Source organism: Sinocyclocheilus anshuiensis, unplaced genomic scaffold, assembly GCF_001515605.1.
Source record: "Sinocyclocheilus anshuiensis isolate Anshui unplaced genomic scaffold, SAMN03320099.WGS_v1.1 scaffold643, whole genome shotgun sequence".
Taxonomy (NCBI): domain Eukaryota; kingdom Metazoa; phylum Chordata; class Actinopteri; order Cypriniformes; family Cyprinidae; genus Sinocyclocheilus; species Sinocyclocheilus anshuiensis.
Window position 1 is genome coordinate 974,387 of NW_015551067.1, and position 20,245 is coordinate 994,631.

A 20,245-nucleotide genomic window follows, 5' to 3' on the forward strand; every position below is an offset into this window, starting at 1 on the left:
TATATTTATTATGTATATATAAATACACACACATGCATGTATATATTTCAGAAAAATAGGTTATGTTTATATATTAAATATATTTATTTATAATATAAATTATATTAATATAAATATAGACATGTAAATACATGTAAATATTTTCAAAATATATACTGTATGTGTGTGTATTTATATATACATAATATACACAGAACACTCACATATATTATGCAAACAAAAACTTTTATTTTGTATGCGATTAATCTTTTGACAGCACTAATTTTAAGATTTAACATTTGTAGATGTCTAAAGCAAAAGAGATGTAAAAATTCAGAAAGTCTTTTAGAGCTCATAATTTGTTAAAACATAACATATTACACATTAATGAATAAATCAGTATATATAAAATTATTTCATTTACAAGTGTCATGTTTTAGATTTTTTTATTTATGTAAGCTATAGCTTCTGACCTTTAAATCAAAACATACTCATGATTTTATGACATCAATTATTGCTTTATTTAATCAGAAACACAGTCTAAATGTTATTTGTATATTTTACTTTCATTTTATTAGAAGTAGGCCAAAAGCGCCCCCTATGGAATTAAATCACCGTACCAAACCGGCAATTGAACCCGGGGGAGGCTGCCGCTGTTGCCACTGCACATGCTATTACTGTTTACTCTATCATACACCGAACGCATCATTCTGTATGTGCTTTCTCAGTTTAAATTCAGCGATCCAAAACAGTGAATCTAATTATCATTCAGGCAAAACTTTGCTTCAAGAATGAGCCACAATGCTGACGTGATCTAATCGCTAGCACACCCTGAGCACATATGAGTAAACGTATTCCTCCTACCGGCAAGACATATCGGCATCATTTTTCATATCGGGCCGATGCCGATATGTACATTTAAAGCCATTATCGGCCGATTCCGATATCGGTCTGATAATATCGTGCATCCCTACTTTTTTCCTTCACCTGCAACTTAATTTCTGTCAATTAAAACTGAAGAATGAGGGTTTTTAATGATAGCACAAAAGAGCATATGGAAGCTTATTTCCGCCACAGAATAAAAATAAATCTCGTAAATCTTTTGACTTCTTCCCCCCTGCCACGCCCCTCGCAGTTTAAAAAATAAAGTAATTGCAACTTTTTAGCTCACACTTTTTTTCCCCCACAAAATTGTGAGAAAAAGGTAAACATTTTGAGTTATAAACTCAGAATTGTGAGAAGAAAAGTCAGAATTGTGAGATCGCAATTACCTTTTTTATATTTTTATTCCGTGACGGAAATAAGCTTCAATAGGAGAGTGCAAGACAGTAGGAAACGGGCTTGTAAGAAAATGTGACAGACTGTTTCATATGGGAATTGTCTATACTTGTTTCTAATACCTGGAAAGTCCTAAAACATAATTACATATAAACGTGATCTTTTTTTTTTTATTGGTTCAACAAGTCAGAGTGGTTAACCAGCAGGCAACAAACAACTATAAAGGAACTAAGAGGAAGAAGACAAATGAAAAGATGTGGGAGAGAAAGAAAAAAAAATGTCAACGGATTTGCCCTTGAACGTCTTTGGCTCAGATCCCTGATTTTATTTGTTCAGTTAACTCAACAATGACATTTTACTGTAATAGTGCCCTAAGCAAAATTACGACACGTTAAAGGGATAGTTACAAAAAAATTTAAATTCTGAAAAAATTACTCACCCTCATGTCGTTACAAACCCGCAAGACCTTTGTTCATCTTCGGAACACAAATTAAGATATTTTTGATGTAATCCGAGAGCTTTCTGACCCTCCATAGACAGCAATGAAATGTTCCCAGACCCAGAAAGGTAGTGAGAACATCGGTAAAACAGTCCATTTGACATCAGTGGTTCAACCATAATGTTATGAAGCTACGAGAATACTTGTGCGCAAAGAAAACGAAAATAATAAATAACTAACATGTGGTGCTGCTGATGCAGGAGTGGCGTTCTGACGTAGAACACGCATGCACTGCGCCTTGTTTACAAGCAGAGGAATGCACACGCATGAGTCGCGGTACTCTCGTGAATGGTGGCGGAAACTGACCGGAAGAGAAGAAATCGTTGAATAAAGTGGTTATTTTTGTTTTCTTTGCGCACAAAAAGTATTCTTGTAGCTTCATAACATTACGGTTGAACCACTGATGTCACTTGGACTACTTTAACAATGTCCTTACTACCTTTCTGGGCCTTGAACGTGGTAGTTCCATTACTGTCTATGCAGGGTCAGAAAGCTGATATCTTAATTCATCAAAAATATCTTAATTTGTGCTCCAAAGATGAACGAATGTCTTACGGGTTTGGAACGACATGAGGGTGAGTAATTAATGACAGAATTTTCATTTCTGGGTGAACTATCCCTTTAAGGCACAAGCACTTACAAGCACGTTTATGCACAACACAAAGTCTGCATACCTTCTTAGCGGAAGGATGTGCGTCCAGGTTCGATTCTTTCCAGTTGCTGTTGGGTACAGACGGTCTGATCCATTCATTCTCTACAACAAAAAGAGGAAATCATATAATTAAGAAAGAATTAACATTGAGAGAGTGACTACACTACTATTGCATGATGTTACATCTTAGTACCAAACCCATTGTCTTCACATTGAAACCACATGACATGACTTATTGTTAAAATGGTTAATAATGGAGGTATGAATAAGCCAAAAAAAAGTCATATCTTGGATTTTAAATTTTTTTAAAGATTGTGTAGAGCACTCTGGAGAAAAAGAATTCACGTTGGTTAACTTTTGTTATATATAATTATTAATATTAATACTGTAAATTTTTAGAGCACTGAAGTCGTATAAATTATTTGTATATTATGAATGCTTAAATTAGTTTGTTACAAAGGAGCAATACTAAGTGACTGTGAAATAGATTTTAGAGAATTTATCATGTTTTATCTTTATTTAGATTTTCTTTGCACCATTTCAAAAATTCTCTGTATTTTTTTTTTACCTTTTACTTTTTCAATATTTACTTACCATTTATGTAAGTATGTAGCATTTATGTATGTTATGTTATCCGCTGGACGCCACTTTCTCGTGAACACGCATACAACAGTTAGCCAAAGCTGGAGATTATGGTTTATAAAGTTGTAAATATGGATATTTTTCTTATACAAATGCATCGCTTCGCGTTTATTCACCCCCTGGAACTGAGGGGAGCACTTTTTATCATGGATGGACGCACTTTATTTTGCTTCAAAATCTGGACCACTACCCACTGCCATTGAAAGCTTGGAAGAGCCAGGACATTTTTCAATGTAACTCCGATTGTATTCGTCTGAAAGAAGAAAGTCATATACACCTCATTTTTGGGTGAACTATCCCTTTAAGAATTCTGTCAATTCTGTCATATAGCAGTCAAAGGGAAGTCTGATACACTAAAGTTTAGTTTAATAACATTGTTTGTTTTATCATTTTCATTATTCTGATATCAATAGAAAACAGGCACTCAATTTGAATGAAAATACTTGAATGAACAGAAACGGCCCTTTTAATAATTTATTTTAATTGTTGCACAATCTTGCCTCCAGGTTTAGTAATGAGTAATGCAATGTTATGCAATCAAAAGTGAGTTTAAAACATTTTTTTTTAATGTTGCTTTCAAAAAAGCATGAGAATTGTGCAATTTACTATCATAGGTGTGGTGAGGCTTTCTTTCGTATGCATCCAGGTCGGTCTCGTTCCACTTGGAGGGGTTCTTCTGCATCTGCATTCTTTCATCTGAAAGAAGATGGAAGATGCGATGAGGAAACAAATGATCAACAAAATGAACTGTTTGGCTCTTGATTGTTTTAATAAAGAAACTGACAAAAAATAAAGCAAACAGACAACTTTACTACCAACCAAAGACATTTTCATTTCTGGGTGAACTATCCCTTTAAGGCACAAGCACTTACAAGCACGTTTATGCACAACACAAAGTCTGCATACCTTCTTAGCGGAAGGATGTGCGTCCAGGTTCGATTCTTTCCAGTTGCTGTTGGGTACAGACGGTCTGATCCATTCATTCTCTACAACAAAAAGAGGAAATCATATAATTAAGAAAGAATTAACATTGAGAGAGTGACTACACTACTATTGCATGATGTTACATCTTAGTACCAAACCCATTGTCTTCACATTGAAACCACATGACATGACTTATTGTTAAAATGGTTAATAATGGAGGTATGAATAAGCCAAAAAAAAGTCATATCTTGGATTTTAAATTTTTTTAAAGATTGTGTAGAGCACTCTGGAGAAAAAGAATTCACGTTGGTTAACTTTTGTTATATATAATTATTAATATTAATACTGTAAATTTTTAGAGCACTGAAGTCGTATAAATTATTTGTATATTATGAATGCTTAAATTAGTTTGTTACAAAGGAGCAATACTAAGTGACTGTGAAATAGATTTTAGAGAATTTATCATGTTTTATCTTTATTTAGATTTTCTTTGCACCATTTCAAAAATTCTCTGTATTTTTTTTTTACCTTTTACTTTTTCAATATTTACTTACCATTTATGTAAGTATGTAGCATTTATGTATGTTATGTTATCCGCTGGACGCCACTTTCTCGTGAACACGCATACAACAGTTAGCCAAAGCTGGAGATTATGGTTTATAAAGTTGTAAATATGGATATTTTTCTTATACAAATGCATCGCTTCGCGTTTATTCACCCCCTGGAACTGAGGGGAGCACTTTTTATCATGGATGGACGCACTTTATTTTGCTTCAAAATCTGGACCACTACCCACTGCCATTGAAAGCTTGGAAGAGCCAGGACATTTTTCAATGTAACTCCGATTGTATTCGTCTGAAAGAAGAAAGTCATATACACCTCATTTTTGGGTGAACTATCCCTTTAAGAATTCTGTCAATTCTGTCATATAGCAGTCAAAGGGAAGTCTGATACACTAAAGTTTAGTTTAATAACATTGTTTGTTTTATCATTTTCATTATTCTGATATCAATAGAAAACAGGCACTCAATTTGAATGAAAATACTTGAATGAACAGAAACGGCCCTTTTAATAATTTATTTTAATTGTTGCACAATCTTGCCTCCAGGTTTAGTAATGAGTAATGCAATGTTATGCAATCAAAAGTGAGTTTAAAACATTTTTTTTTAATGTTGCTTTCAAAAAAGCATGAGAATTGTGCAATTTACTATCATAGGTGTGGTGAGGCTTTCTTTCGTATGCATCCAGGTCGGTCTCGTTCCACTTGGAGGGGTTCTTCTGCATCTGCATTCTTTCATCTGAAAGAAGATGGAAGATGCGATGAGGAAACAAATGATCAACAAAAAGAACTGGGAGGCTCTTGATTGTTTTAATAAAGAAACTGACAAAAAATAAAGCAAACAGACAACTTTACTACCAACCAAAGACCTTTGGCTCCAACTGTACACTCTTAAAAATAAAGCTTCCAAGAGATTTTTTATTTTAATTTTTTTTGCAGCAAATGCCATAGAAGAACCATTTTAGGTTCCCAAAATAACTTTTCATTAAACAGTTCGTAAAAAATCTTTTTTTTTTCTTAATGTGAATAACATTTTAATAACCTTTTTCCACTTTAAAGAATGTTTTGTGCAATGGAAAGGTTCCCAATTACCCAAGAGTCTGAATGGCTGGAAGTTGCGTGGTAGTGTACTGGCTGCTGGTTGACTTAAAGGCTGAGGAGAAGGTGCTCGATCCAACCTTGGAGACCTGGGAATCGATGACAAGGGACTAGCTGAGGGCTGCAGCAAGCTGCGAGATGTTTTGTTGTCAAAGGTAGGGCTGGAGAGCTCCCCATAGCTCAACGATCCTCTCGTGCTTCGATCTTGAGGCCTCAGCGGCATCTGCGCCATTCGTCTCATTGTATTCGGAGACATGTTAGGGGGAGTCTTTTGGTCGAAGGAATATCGTGAATCCGAGCTGTCTTTACGGTTTGTAAAAGGGGAATGCTGCTGGGTTAAAGGACTAGGAGATGAAGGCAGAAATTTCATACTGTCTAGTTGAGATGAAGGAGATGAGGATCGAATAGTGACAGCAGAAGGAAGGTCCAGGTTGGATTCTTTCCTGCTGATGGCGGGCTCTGAGCTTAGGCTGCTTGTGGAGCTCTGGGAAAAGGAGAAGCTTGTACTCTCCTTTCCATTCTTGTTTGCGCTGTACAAACTGCCATTGCCATTGCTGCTGCTCTGGGGTTTGGGACCAAAACTCTACAATAAAAAGACCAAGGAAAACAAAATACACTAAAACAATATAATTATATTATTTAAAGACAATAATTAATGACAAATTATGATTTGATTGCAGTATTTAAAGAAAACATATTTAAAATACACATATATTTTACAACCCTGTACATTTTTGTATTTTGCGTTGTAGTTTTTTGCAGTTCATTTAAATAGTTCTGTTGTGTGAAATAAAAAATATATATTTTTACAAGTAAAATAGTCTCCTAATTAACATGAAGTCATAAAATTGCATGAATAATGATTAAAAGAAGTGTTCATGTTGCATAGCAGGCCATTGTTGTCAGTTAATTTTTTATTCTGTGTACAGCGCTTTGAGATGCTATTATTATTGCTGCTTGAAATATCAACTACCAAAAATACAGTGCTGAGACTAGATTCAGCCTGTGGTTCTAGGCTTTTATGGATCTCATAACTGTCAATACTAATATGGCTCAGTGTTGTGTTCTGTACCTCTGAAGTAGTAGTTTGTACGGCAGGAGTGGCTTCCGACAGGAGAGAGCTGAATTCGCGTGACAGCTCATCTGCTGTGGCCAAAGACGCATTCAGTTCGTCATTGATGGACTGAACTACAACATACACAAACACCGAGTAAACACCCAACAGTATTTAACAAGCCACTCCAGTCCAGATCTATGTAGCACATTATATGCCCTTTTGAAGACACTCACGAAAAATATTAGCATGCTTGGACATGTTGTAACTGCTGCATCTTGTCCTACCCTACATTGCCTATGTTCATAGGAATGAAACATTGCTGGTGTACTGAAATACTCACACATGAAGCTGCTGCCAAAGCTGCCCTGGGAATTCATGGCGTTTGCGTTTCTGTTTGTGTGACCTCCAATTCATTCAACACACAGCCTGAACGAAAAGGGGAAATCAGATTCAATCAGCATCTCTGATTCAATCGTATCTTTGTTTGGAAGTGCATGTGGTTTCTGACTCAAAACGGAAATATTAAATAAAATCTGTATTATATAAATATCAAGGAGCTGAAAACTGGAAAAAGACAGTTTAACTGTATTTTTAATCAAATAAATGTAGATTGGTGAGCATTTTTTTAAGCATTCCAACACCTCCAGATCAAAATCTGCCTACATTCCATTTAACACAGAGAAACGCCCTTTGTAATTTATAAAGAAGTCTGCTGTCCATGTTTGACATCTGTTGCAGCAACCCCTTCTTTATGCTCGTATAATTAACGGCGTGCTGAAGGCCGTTGAATGATGAGCTACGACCCTCAGGCAAAAAGCACTAGAAACATGACTTATAACTTTCACATGCTGATTAAGCCCATGTGTCTATATGCTCACCTAACAAGTGGGAAATATAGACATGTGGGCTAAGCATTTAGACACAGAGACACATAGTCATGCTTATATTTGAATCACATAAGACATGTTTTGTTAAACTTTCACCCTCTGAATAACAACAGATGTTTTTTAGTAATGCATCCGTTCTTTGTGCAGTTTTCGATGGGCCAGTCAGTTCTTTGTCTTACTGAGTCATCCAGCTGAAGAACTTGTCCCACACACAAGGTCAAAAGCTGCTGCAGGTAATAGAGAATTTAGGTGTGCAAACATCACTCATCTTAAGTTAAATCATGCTACAACATGCCACTGTTACCCTTTGTAATAATAATGATTTATCAGAAACATTAAGCTTATATTTGGCAAATGCTGAGTGGGGTTATATTAGTTACTATGGAAAATTTATTCCCTGGCAGTTATTTATTTCCAGAAGATTCTTTCTTTAATTTGACATTTCACAGCATAGTAAACTGTGTACATGCGCTTTTTGTGATTTCTTTTCAAACAGTAATGCACTCAAGCACAGAAGGGCACTGATCGCCGTTGTTTTCACACTGCATGACTATCTGGGGTAGCATTCAGTTGCTGCTGTGTTCACATTGCACGATGGATCGGCGACAGGGGGTTTCACACTGCATGACTTCACAATAGGAAAGAGAAAGGAAAAATTGAAATCGCATCATATGACCCCTTTAAAATACTGATATTCTGGTCTATAACTCCTCCCCGAACTTCCTTCTGCCCTGTATCTTGGTCTCTCATTGGCTGCAGGTCGTCGCCGATGTAGTTTTCAGTCAGAAATCATTGCACACAGTGTGATTGTGAATCGGCGACAGCTCCAGATATTTAGCTTGTCCCCTGACGATTCCCTCAGATCGCGTCTTTGATAATTCACACTGCGTGATTGTCACTCACGTGAACGAGCACCGATTTGCCTCCGATGTCGGGCATTTGTCGGCGATTTCGCAAAACCTGTTGGCGAGTGAAAAATTGGGCTAAAATCGTGCAGTGTGAACTCGGCATAACTCTCACTGGCTCAGTGATTCACATTATGCCGAGTTCACACTGTACAGTATATCTTTAAAAAAAAACGAAGTTTTATTTTGACCATAAATGTACTAGGGTGAATGACAAACTCTTTATTGTATTGTTTGTCTCTATAGATTTAAAACATTGAAAATGCAGTTCACATATACAATGGCTTGATTACACCTCTTATATGATGAGCATGTTTTTAAATTCATTTTCATGAATTCCAAACATGCTGTCTGAATTTATGCCCTAGATCAGGGGTGGCAAACTCCGGTCCTGGAGAGCCGCAGCCCTGCAGAGTTCAGCTCCAACCCCAATTAAAACTCACCTGCCTGTAGCTTAGTAACCCTTCAGACCTTGATTAGCTTGTCCAGGTGTGTCTGATTAGGGTTGAAGCAAAACTCTGCAGGGCTGCTATTTCGATGATGTAACTAATGCAATAAACGAAAGACACAGAAATTAGTTAATAACTACAATAACTTTTTTACATTCACTAGCATTCAAAAGTTTGGGGTCAGCAAGATTTTTCAAAAGCAGAGTAAAATAGTGAAATATTATTACAATTTAAAATGAGACCATTTTAATACATTTTATTGTGCATTGTGATTTATTCCTGTGATGACAAAGCTTAAATCATTCAAACATTTCCTATTTTTATCAATGTGAAAACAGCTGCTCTGCCTAATTTTTCTATTTGTCAAAGGATTCGTTCATGAATAGAAAGTTAAAAAGAACAGTATTTTTTGACAGTATTAATTTGTAACTATGTAAAAGTATTTACTGTCACTTTTGATCAATTTAATACACCCTTGTATTACTAAAATTAATTTAATGTTTAAAAAAAGTATTAAATAAAAAATAAAAACAACTTTTGAACACTACTGTATATATGCTAGTATGCAGTTACCTTCTGTTCATTGAGTCCCTTTTAAAAAAACAAAAACAAAAACTGATTTCCACACTACAGATGTGGTGAATGATATGCCTATAATGCTTCTTTTTAAAAAGCATGTAGTATGTGACATCTAGTACATTAGGCGTTGTTTCACTTCACGTGTTGTTCTGACTTTGAACACGCAGTAAAATATCTGGGACATTTCCAAAGACAGCACCAGTCAGCGGCAGACATCTAGTCGCCTTAGTTTTCCTAAAAGCACAATAGTCTTCACCCTGGGGTATCTTGATATTTGTTCTATCTGTCCTCTCACATACTCTCTTTTCATTCCCTATCCGATCTTAATCCCTGATCTCCACCTCTCATTCACTGCTCCGCAGTCATTTGCCGATTGAGAGGTTAAGGCTTTGCGTGACTCTTAAGTGTTAATTTAGCACTTTTGTTGCAGTGCCTGATACAGTGAGGCTGGAATGTGGAGTTGAGAGTGACACAGGTTAATAATAATAACTCTCGTCCTGCACTGATAAGAAGACCTAGTCCATTCTGAGCCTGGGGCGGAAACCATGAAGACTAAAAGATTAAGTCAGCAGTGCTTTCTACTGATGGATTAAGGTGTGATAGAAACCATTTGCTCATGTTCTCTTTTTCTCAACCCAATTTCTCAATCAGTTGTTAAGCTTGTCCTCTGCCCTGATCTGCATTATATGCATTTTTAAGTAATCATGTATTTGCATCTTATTTACACCATTGATTAATCTCAGTTTCTGTCCTATAAACACAAATATAGGCTTTGATTTATTATTTATGATTTATATAGGGCAGCAAAAAACGAATCAATAATAATTGATAATGAAAAAAAATCTACAATTTTAATGATCAATTGCATTTGTGTGCTGCAAAGAATTCATGCTCCTTGTACCAGTTAACATTTAGTTTGTGCTTTTGTTTATTATCATTTTTAATTTAGTGATTTTAACTTCTGCTTTAAGCAATCAGTTTTTTTTTTTTTTATGTAATATTTATATTTGAAAACTTTTTGCACACATAATGTTTATCACAGCCTACATCAATACATTTACTATATTTGTTTTCATAACCGTCAAATTGCACATTGTTTGGAGGACACTGGGCAGGATATGGAGTAACATTTTGTTATAACTTTACTTAATTATAATAATTTATTTTTATTTCATGCATTTTTAAATCATTTTGTCATCCAATTAACTAAATAAACAACAGATTAATTAAATGATCAAAATAATCATTAGTCTGTAGACAGGCTACTATAGGGGAATCATTACAAAATAACTAATAAATACAGACCAATCACTATCTTCAACAAGTGTTACATTTTCATGAGAATTTCATTCATCAGTATGTCATAATGAAATCATCATGTGATATAAATACTGCCCAACCCAAGCTGCATTTAGATCACCACAGTTCCCCAGATGCTCCATTAAAGAGTCAGTTCACCCAACAATGAAAATTCAGTCATCATTTACTCACACTGAAGTCATTCTGACTTAATTTCTTCTGTGAAAAACAAAATACATTTTGAAAGATCAGATCGTTTTTATTTGTCCATACATAAAAGTTGAGTGAACTATTCCTTTAAGTCATAATAAGTGAACATTCATGACACATATCAGACATTACATACCTCATGACATTGAAACCAACCAAAACCTTCATTGTGGAGACGTGTTTCATAGTCTAGCTGATAAGAATGAATTAGAGCATGAATTCAAACAGCATGTAACAGGTTTGGAATTTATAGGGCCTTGCTAAAAAGGTGTAATGATTTATAACCAGCTAAGACAGAGCAGGAGTTTCATCAGATGAAGAACAAAAATCTATTAAACAAATATGCAAATATTGAACACTGGCCAGCACAAAAGCTCAGAACATTGCGCTCACAATTAAAGGATCAGCATTGATTACAAGAGTCTTTTTAGATGACAATAAGTACGGAACTAACAGGATTTCGGTTTTATTTCAAAACCTTGAGAAGGCTGCTTCTGAGGGGGAGCGGACACTCAAGAGCAATTCATTCTGTGCTCAACAACCTTTATCATGACATGGACCACTGAGTGGATACAAAACACTTGGATCTTACGAGCCTCACCCCACTGTCACACTGATGCACTCCTAAAACTGTGGGCAGAATGTTCCTGTGACAAAACTTAAAGGGATAGTTTACCCCAAAATGACAATTCTGTCATCATTCTGTGGAACACTAAAGAAGATATTTTGAAAAATATCTCAGTGTTTTAACAATCATTGATAGTCACTGAATGTTCTTCAAAACATTCCACAGAAGAAAATCAGTCAGGTTTGGAATAAAATGAGTGTGAGTAAATGATCAAATTAGTGATGCGAAATACAACTCCCAATACTGAAAAAATCTACACAAAATCATATGAAAAATCACACAGATCAGCAACTGCCAAGCCTATTGCATCTCCTGACACTGTTGAAATGTCGAATTATCAACTCAGAATCAGAAATCAAGACATTTTATCAGATTTGGTGTAACAGTTTGGTTTGACAAGACTGGGGAGTGACTGGGTGTCAGGTTAAATTTCAGACAATGATGGCCGTTACAGAACATTCTGACAAAACCCTGTTAGTCATCCTGATACCATAGGTGGGTTTACACACACACACACACACACACATATATATAAATGTATATAACAGTCTTTGACCTATGATACTAGTTAGTAACTTCTGTTTAAGGGATGTTTGTTTTTGTGCAGCCCTGTGGCACTCTAATTTGTCTCAAGTAACATTTGCCTCTGGAATCTCTCAAGTCTTCGAAATTACAAGCTTTACATTCCTTGTGAATCACACAAGACATCCAAGACACAAGAAATCCACCCTGACTGCATCCAACCTTTAAAACCTAAACCGCAGTGCACACAATGACTGGCTGGCATGCATCTGAACCAACATGCAAACTGTCAGTGTTTACAAAGTCCCAGAAAAGCTGGGAGCCAGAAAACTCAGAACAAGTTGTAGCAGGACAGGATAAGACAAGATATGCAGTTCAGCTGGTTCCGTGTCTGACAGCATTTAGTCAAATGGTAAATCAGGTCTGTATGCTGGACCCATTCCCAACCCTGCTCAAAAATGACATGAAGGTGCTTATTACTGACCTACTTCAGAACAATGTATCATATTACAATCAGTTAACATGTTTAATCCTGTGAAATATAGCCTAAGTCAGAAAAATATAACAGTTTATTGAACCTTTATACAAAATATAAAAGGAAAATATATATTAAAAAAAATATAAGTATCATAAATAATAATGAAGTAACACTGCTAAAAACGTGTTTAATCTTGACAGGCCTTATTCAGGACGCTTTATGTATTAATATTCTGAACAGCATAATATAACAAACTACAACATAACAACATAACATTAGGCCTGTCGCGATAATTAAATAACCGTCTAATCGCGATTATTTGATCCAACCTCGGTTGTTTCAGACAACTGCGATTATTGTGCTTTTTACGGCACAAGGCGCAGTCATACACCAAAAGAAACAGAAGAGCACCAGTTTGCTTTTCATGCACTGTATAGCCTATATCATCTGAAGCCATTTTACTCACCCCAGAGGCATCTTAGGTGTATATGACTTTCTTCTTTCAGACGAATCCAGTCGGAGTTATATTAAAAATTGTCCTGGCTATTCCAAGCTCTATCATTGCAGTCAGCGGGTGTTGCAGTTGAACAGTCCACAAGTCGTCAAATAAAGCACACGCATCCATAATAAAGCATGCCTCACACAGCTCCGGGGGGTGAATCAATGCCTCCTGTAGCGAATCCATGTGTTTTTGTAAGAAAAATATCCATATTTCAAACTTAATAAACACTTTTCTCTCACTTCCGGCTTCTGTCATACGCGGAAGCAGTTCCGGCGGATGACGCAGCATGTATGTTTAAGGAGCAAAGGAAGCAAAGTTTCCTTACTTTAGCAAAGGAAAACCAGTCTCCTCTTGATTTATATCGAAATCCTCCGACATTTTTCTTTACAAATCCTCGGTTTGTACTTCTAATTCGTGACCGGCGTTTTGTTTTGTTCTCTCTCCGCGCTCGTCACTAATCACGCAATGTCAATGTCTTCCGCCAGAACTGCTTGCAGATATATGACAAAAACCGGAAGTGAGAGAAAAGTGTTTATTACGTTTGAAATATGGATATTTTTCTTACAAAAACACATGGATTCGCTACAGGAGGCCTTGATTCACCCCCTGGAGCCGTGTGCGGCACGTTTTATTATGAATGCGCGAGCTTTATTTGACGACTTGTGGACTGTTCAACTGCAATACGTTAGATAATTTCTATTTTGTGGGAGTCCCGCGAATCATTTTATTCTTCCGCATCCCGCACACACAAGTCTCTTCCCGCCCGCACCCGCCCATCAAGAGTTGTCCCGCGCCGCACCCTGTTACGTTGGGTCCCGCGGGTCCCGCGGTCCTCCCGCGGGAGTGCAGGTCTCTACTTCGAGGGTGAGTTAAACACAGGCACATTTTTATTTTTGGGTGAACTAACCCTTTAAGTTTATAGAAACTCATCTTCCTTCTGCTGCAGCTGTCAGTCATTCTCCGCTCAGCATTCAAACATGTTCAGTTATGACAGCACGGTAAAACTCTCTCTCCAATATGATATATTCCCCATTATAATACTCGATGTGTAGATAAAGGTCTGGGGATTCGCATAAAATGACATCTTGCTGGAGTTCATTGCGCTCTCATTTCTCTTCTTTTTGTTTGTACCGTGTGGAGTGTAGCGCGCCGTGACTTTTGATACTTCAAGCACATCATCCTGCACCCTAGATGTGCATAAGAGCTTTGTGCCGCACTGTTTGAAGCATTTCACATTATCAATGGTTTTGCACACAGAAAGATTATTAGAAGCCTTTCTTTTTCTCATGATTTCTATCTTATTTTTATGAATGTATTTTGTAATATATTTATTCAAATGTAGTTTTTCCTCTGTAATGAGGAAGTGAGTATTTAATGGATTATGTTTAACAAAGGGTTTAAAAGAGTGACCATTAGTTCCACAAACACAGTATTGATATTCTGTAGTGGTGTAGAAAAAAAATTGCACTGGTGTTGGATTGGCCGATTCTTAGAATTTAGAATACTCTATGTAATCTTACACTGCAAAATAATAACTCAAAAAAGATTAAAAGATAACATCATAATTATTTACTGAACCCTTAAATTAATCACAATTATATAATGAAAGCCATAAAAAACAGACAATTAATCGTGATAATCGCCAAAGCCCTAAAACAGACAATTAATCGCAATAACCGTGACTATTTTTAGAAAATTAATCGTCAGCCAAATGTCATAATCCCTACATAACATACTACAAACTACAGTATTACTAAATAAATAAAAGGTTGAATAAGCTTTTGTGTGATTCAAAGACAACATTCAGGTTGAATAATGAATAATACATTGTTCAGTGGACAGTTCAATGAGCACCGACTTCAAAAGCTCCTTCGTGCGGTTTTTAAGACATCTGATTTCCATTAAAGCGCCTCTGACTCCTCCTCGTACACCTCCTTACACAAAGGCGCCTTTAAAAAAAACGTTCGACATAGTACACGTTTTTTAAAATAATACTTAAAAACGGTCCTAAAAAGGCCTGGCATAGCGGATACGACCGAGTCCGCTGTACAATCCAAATCGCCTTCTCAAGGCCGCCTCAGTCAAAAGCACTATAACACAAATCGTTTCCTGTACCTTGAATAGCTGTAATAGTTGTGAGGTTGTCGTGCCGTAAAGTCCTAGAACTTAGTCCAGCTGAGCGTGGATGTGTTGCATGACTAGCTGGAAAACATTTCAACGGTGTTTAACTCTTGCCTGTGAAGTTCTGAGATATTCAGTCCAGCCCACTGCTTCTGAAACCCGACCCAGGTGTTTCAGACGTACAGCTGGCGCAGGTAAACAATGCGCTGCAATGGGCGCTGAGAGATTTATTTGTTTCTTATTTGTGCCGTGATTGTTTTTATGTATTTATTTTAGAGCTATTTAGAATACTTTGTTTTGTAAAAATGTCCATGTACTATACATATAAGCTACTTAACAACTGGGGGAATAACCTTTAAAAAAAAACAAAAAACAAAGGACGATCGGGGATATATTTTTCCCTTAAAATAAAAGAAATAATTATTTTTAGTATTGTGCGAAACGCACATTCTATATCTCATGAATATTAATATTACGTCATTAATATTACACATGAGCATCGTCCGCATGACGTCCTTATCATCCCGCCTCCTCAGATGACGCATTTTCCGCCAAGATGGTTGTCGGTGCCTTTCCAATTGCAAAGATGCTCTATCTGGGCGTACGACAATTGAGCAAACCAGTGGCTAATAGAATAAAAGCAGGCGCGCGGAGAAGTGAATTCTTTAAGAATTATATTTGCCTTCCTCCGGCCCAAGGTAAGCTGGCATTTGGTTGTTCGTGTTTAACGATATGTTGATGTCAGTCCGTATGATAAGGGTGTCTGTGGCCGTAAAGGAACGAAGGAACACACAGCCAATAGCCGTTTGCTTGTATTTGCTATTTAGCCAATCACGACTGCTGCGATGTTGTCATTGGATGTTTTCAACAACAGGTTTATCCAGAGACCAATGAGATACTAGAAAGAAGGTTCCCTTTAGACAAATGAGGTTCGAGTTTGCTTAAAGAGGGCGGGACTCAAGTGTCATTGAGGGTAGTAACTGAAAGTACCTGTTGCTGCTTGTTGAAATTATTTGATAATTTAATATTACAAAGTAATATATAGTTATATTTTTATAAAAATGTATATAAAATGATAATTTAAGTATTATTAAATGTATATATAATATGAAAGCAATACGAACTATGTCTAATACGAGCTTTTTCTTTGGTTATATTATGTAGTCTTGTTTGTACAGTCTATAATTTTTCAGGCAGAAGTAGTTAATGTAATGATAATTAAATCAATGATTGTGCCTTTCTAAAAGATTTTTATGATTTATTCTTGTCATATAGTAAAATAAATACTAGTGTATTTTAATATTTTTTTTTAATGTGGTTTTTACATGCTAGTCTCTTTTTTAATATTATAGTTTTCATAAATTAGTCTCTTTTTTTAATATTATAGTTTTCATAAATTAGTCTCTTTTTTAATATTATAGTTTTCATAAATTAGTCTCTTTTTTTAATATTATAGTTTTCATAAATTAGTCTCTTTTTTAATATTATATTTTTTATACAGTTGTCTCTGTTATGTTGGATATCTTGAGCATGAAGGCAAAACCGAAGTGTATCTTAACTTTTACAGTAAATTGTTGAAATAAGTGTCATGTAATTCCATGTGGTGCCTCATGTTTTCTCCATAGCATATCACTGGATCGAGATGAGAACAAAGATGAGAATTATGGGTTTCCGTGGCTCCGTCATCAAACCTCTGAATGAAGAGGCAGCTGCAGAGCTTGGAGCAGAGTTGCTCGGTGAGGCTATCATTTTCATCATCGGCGGAGGTTGCATGGTGCTTGAGTACAGCCGCCAGGCCACCAACTCCAGACGCAAAGAAGAGGAGCTTGCACAAAACATTAACAATCTTCAGACACAACTAGGAGAGCTTGCACTAGCCACAGAGACACTGGATGCCCAGATTAGAGAGGTTAATAGACTTCTGTTGTCCCTCCCAGTGGCTCCAAGTACCAAGTAACAATGTGCATCACTAAAATACGCCCTTTCTTAGAAGGGCAAAGAGACTGATTTATGAGAGCATATCAGTAGGGGTGCAGCACTGCCATATATATACACACACAAAGTCTTGGTTAAGCCGTCCCACACACACACACACAAGGAAACCCCAGGCTATATAAACGAGGAAGGAACAGAGTTTGTGTGTGATTAAGTGACTGGCCACCAGTATAACACAGTTAAAGCTTCCTATTCGTTATTTGTTTGGTTGGATGATGCTGTTTTCAATCGAAAGTTCTAGTTTTTTGATGACACTGTTAAACCATTGCCAACATTTGACAACTTATTATTCTGCTCATCAGTTTGGACGTTATTTCATAATATTTTCTTCATATAAGATGCTGATGGAGTTGGGCATTCATCATTTATTAATGATTTGAAAATGCACTTGAATTTTTGATACTTGAATGACAAATTCCATATAGTACATATGGATGTGTCCCTCGATATAGGAAACAGAGCCGTCTCTGTGTGTCCTGCAAGAAAATTCCCATTACAATAAATGACTGCTGTGTTCAATATGGCATGTGTATATGGGTGCATATTTGTGATTGTAAAATAAAGTGATATATTCTGATGGTTGTTTTTTTTTTTGTATCTTTTATTGTTGTAGTTGTGAAATGCCTTTCGTAAGGAATCACATACAAAAGTTTTAGCACTTCATTTTTCACTTTATTCAAGGCTTGTGACACTGAAGACTGGAGTAATGGCTGCTGAAAATTCAGCTTTGCATCACAGGAAATATGCCCCTCTATACCCCTTGTAAATGCAGCCTTTGTGAGCATAGGAGACATCATTCAAATATTTTAAAAAATCATGTTTCCAACCTTTTGACAGGTGTAAATAAATATATATATTGCTTGTCAGTAACTGATGTGTGATCTGCATTACATAATCAGATTCCAAACATGAAATGAATGCATTATTTTGTTTTACTCATAATCAGACTACAGTTACTTTTTTAATGATTACATAATATTAGCAAAATGGTAGTCAATTATTCATAACATGAATTCTTAGTGATTCTGAATTTTCCTTTAAAAAATAAAAAAAAGCCTATTACTTTTTCAGAAAGTCTTGTAGAAGTTTTGTTGCACACTCAGACCAGCCACAGTGAACATTGAGAGGCCACACAGCATAAACTAGTGTAATTTAACATTTTAAAGATTTAATTAGGCTAATTATTAGCTTTTCACGACCCCCCTGAAGTTCCTTCATCACCCCCTGTTTGGGAAACCCTGACAATGTAAGTTTTCACGCACTTCATGATTAATCACTAATGTGGTATATTAAGTTAGTTTAGTAAAGACGCTTCAGTTTTTCTACAAAAATGATTTTATCCTTAAATATTAAATATTTATATTTTATACAAAGGTATTATTTATTATATTATTTGTTATATATTTTAGTGGGTATTAGCTGAACAAAAGAGTAACATTAGTACACATTGACAGGGATGGATGATGAACTGAATAAAGGCATGGTACATGAAGAAGAAATTAAATCTGCTTGTAAACCGTCGGTATATTCTAGATGTGTCCAGTAGGTGACAGCACTCAAACACCATGAACAACATTCAGTATGTCTTCTGCTGCTCTGTACTGAAGCCCCCGCGGTGTTGTAGTCCTGTGTTTACACCACTCAAACACACTTCTTCAGCTAAACAAGAGCTTTTGCTGTGGTAAGCCACATGACACCTTTTTAACTGACATTTTAATATTTTCATTAGAGAAATGCACGCCAAATTACATGAGCCGAGTTAGCTGGCACAGTATGTTTTTTTGTAGCTTGACAAATCAGGCATGTGCATGTGTAATTTCTCAATATATCATATCATAATGAGAATGCATTTACTGAATTATAGTAGATGTGCTTGTTTGCCAATGCATTTACTGCACAATTTATGTGTGCACGTGATTTAGCCAGTTAGCTATGTAAATGACCCACCCTGTCAGTTTAAACCAGTAGCTGTGTTTTGGGAAATAATAGCTGGTTTCTATCTGGTCTTAACCTGGTCATTAGCGGATCCAAGTTTGTTATTAACTGAATAAAGCTGATAGACCATCTTGGACCAGCAACAAACCAGCTATCACATGATCCTAAAGTGGTCTAGCTGGTTTCTGAAACATGATAACTGGTTTCTAACACGTTTGAGCTGGTCATCAGGTGGTGCAAGCTGGAAGACCATGTTGGATCAGCAACAAGGTTGTTAAGCTGGTTTTTGAATCAGTCAGCTAGTGACCAGTTTAGACGGATGCTAAAAATTAGCTAACGTTCTAAAGCACAGCTTTGGATATGTATGCATCAGCATTTATTGATGTTTTGGAAACCGTCATGGTTCACATCCATTTTGGCAGGTTTGGGAGGGAGATCTCCTCTTATGTCATGCATGATGAGTGTGGATGTGAAGAAACTAAAAGTGAATGAGCTGAAAGAGGAGTTGCAGAAGCGTGGACTGGACACCCAAGGCCTCAAAGTGGATCTGATTGAGCGGCTGCAGGCGGCTCTGGAGGCTGAAAAGGAACCCACCTGCAATGATGAGACAGAAGCAGGTTCTCAAGTTTGCATGCCCAAAGATCATTTGATGCATGTTTTGACTAATGATGATAAAAAACGCATTCGGCTGAAACGTTTGTGGTCTCATTGCATGTTTGCCTGTGACAGGTGTTGCAGAGGCTGGGAATGATGAGTTTTCTGACCAAGGGCAGATGGCTGGTGAGAAAGAGGGCTCTGATATACACCCCAGTGTTTCTGAAGTCCCTAAAGATGAAAATAAACCAGAGACTGTGAATGTACAACAGGCAATCGTTGAGACGATCTCCAAGGAGGGTAAGACTGCAGCTGGCATTTTTGAGTTTGAATGGATTTCATCAGCAATTTAGAATTTTTTGACTCTCAGGCTTGTTCATGTAAACATAATTACGCGTTATGATATTTTCTAGTGGTCAAACGATATAGATTTATATCTCTTTATAGCTCTTT

At 36.4% G+C, this 20,245-nt stretch overlaps 3 protein-coding genes across 6 annotated transcripts in view; 2 read left to right on the plus strand and 1 right to left on the minus strand.

The window, feature by feature from the left end:
* LOC107662151 (relA-associated inhibitor-like) overlaps window positions 1–15,416 on the minus strand; it is a 32,494-nt gene extending 17,078 nt beyond the window's left edge. Inside the window, exons 1-8 of the mRNA XM_016452073.1 lie at window positions 15,263–15,416; window positions 7,029–7,114; window positions 6,704–6,819; window positions 5,626–6,214; window positions 5,183–5,272; window positions 3,923–4,036; window positions 3,657–3,746; window positions 2,431–2,510 (exon numbers count right to left, since the gene is read on the minus strand). Of these exons, the coding sequence (XP_016307559.1) occupies window positions 2,431–2,510; window positions 3,657–3,746; window positions 3,923–4,036; window positions 5,183–5,272; window positions 5,626–6,214; window positions 6,704–6,819; window positions 7,029–7,065 (1,116 nt within the window). The 5' untranslated portion in view covers window positions 7,066–7,114; window positions 15,263–15,416. The remainder of the gene's footprint in view (window positions 1–2,430; window positions 2,511–3,656; window positions 3,747–3,922; window positions 4,037–5,182; window positions 5,273–5,625; window positions 6,215–6,703; window positions 6,820–7,028; window positions 7,115–15,262) is intronic.
* LOC107662143 (optic atrophy 3 protein homolog) lies at window positions 15,322–17,465 on the plus strand. Its single transcript, XM_016452067.1, has 3 exons — window positions 15,322–15,462; window positions 15,805–15,966; window positions 16,894–17,465. The coding sequence occupies exons 1-3, from the start codon at window positions 15,333–15,335 to the stop codon at window positions 17,223–17,225; spliced, it is 624 nt and encodes a 207-aa protein (XP_016307553.1). The 5' UTR covers window positions 15,322–15,332; the 3' UTR covers window positions 17,226–17,465.
* A 1,285-nt stretch (window positions 17,466–18,750) lies between these two features.
* The window catches only part of LOC107662136 (heterogeneous nuclear ribonucleoprotein U-like protein 1), a 15,373-nt gene continuing 13,878 nt past the window's right edge, over window positions 18,751–20,245 (plus strand). For 3 of the 4 annotated variants that reach the window (XM_016452052.1, XM_016452053.1, XM_016452054.1), the window contains exons 1-3: window positions 19,248–19,468; window positions 19,621–19,815; window positions 19,928–20,092. In XM_016452052.1, coding sequence (XP_016307538.1) covers window positions 19,357–19,468; window positions 19,621–19,815; window positions 19,928–20,092 — 472 coding nt within the window. In that variant the 5' untranslated portion in view covers window positions 19,248–19,356. Of the gene's footprint in view, window positions 18,945–19,247; window positions 19,469–19,620; window positions 19,816–19,927; window positions 20,093–20,245 lie in introns of those variants that run through there. The other variant, XM_016452055.1, reaches the window with a different exon arrangement.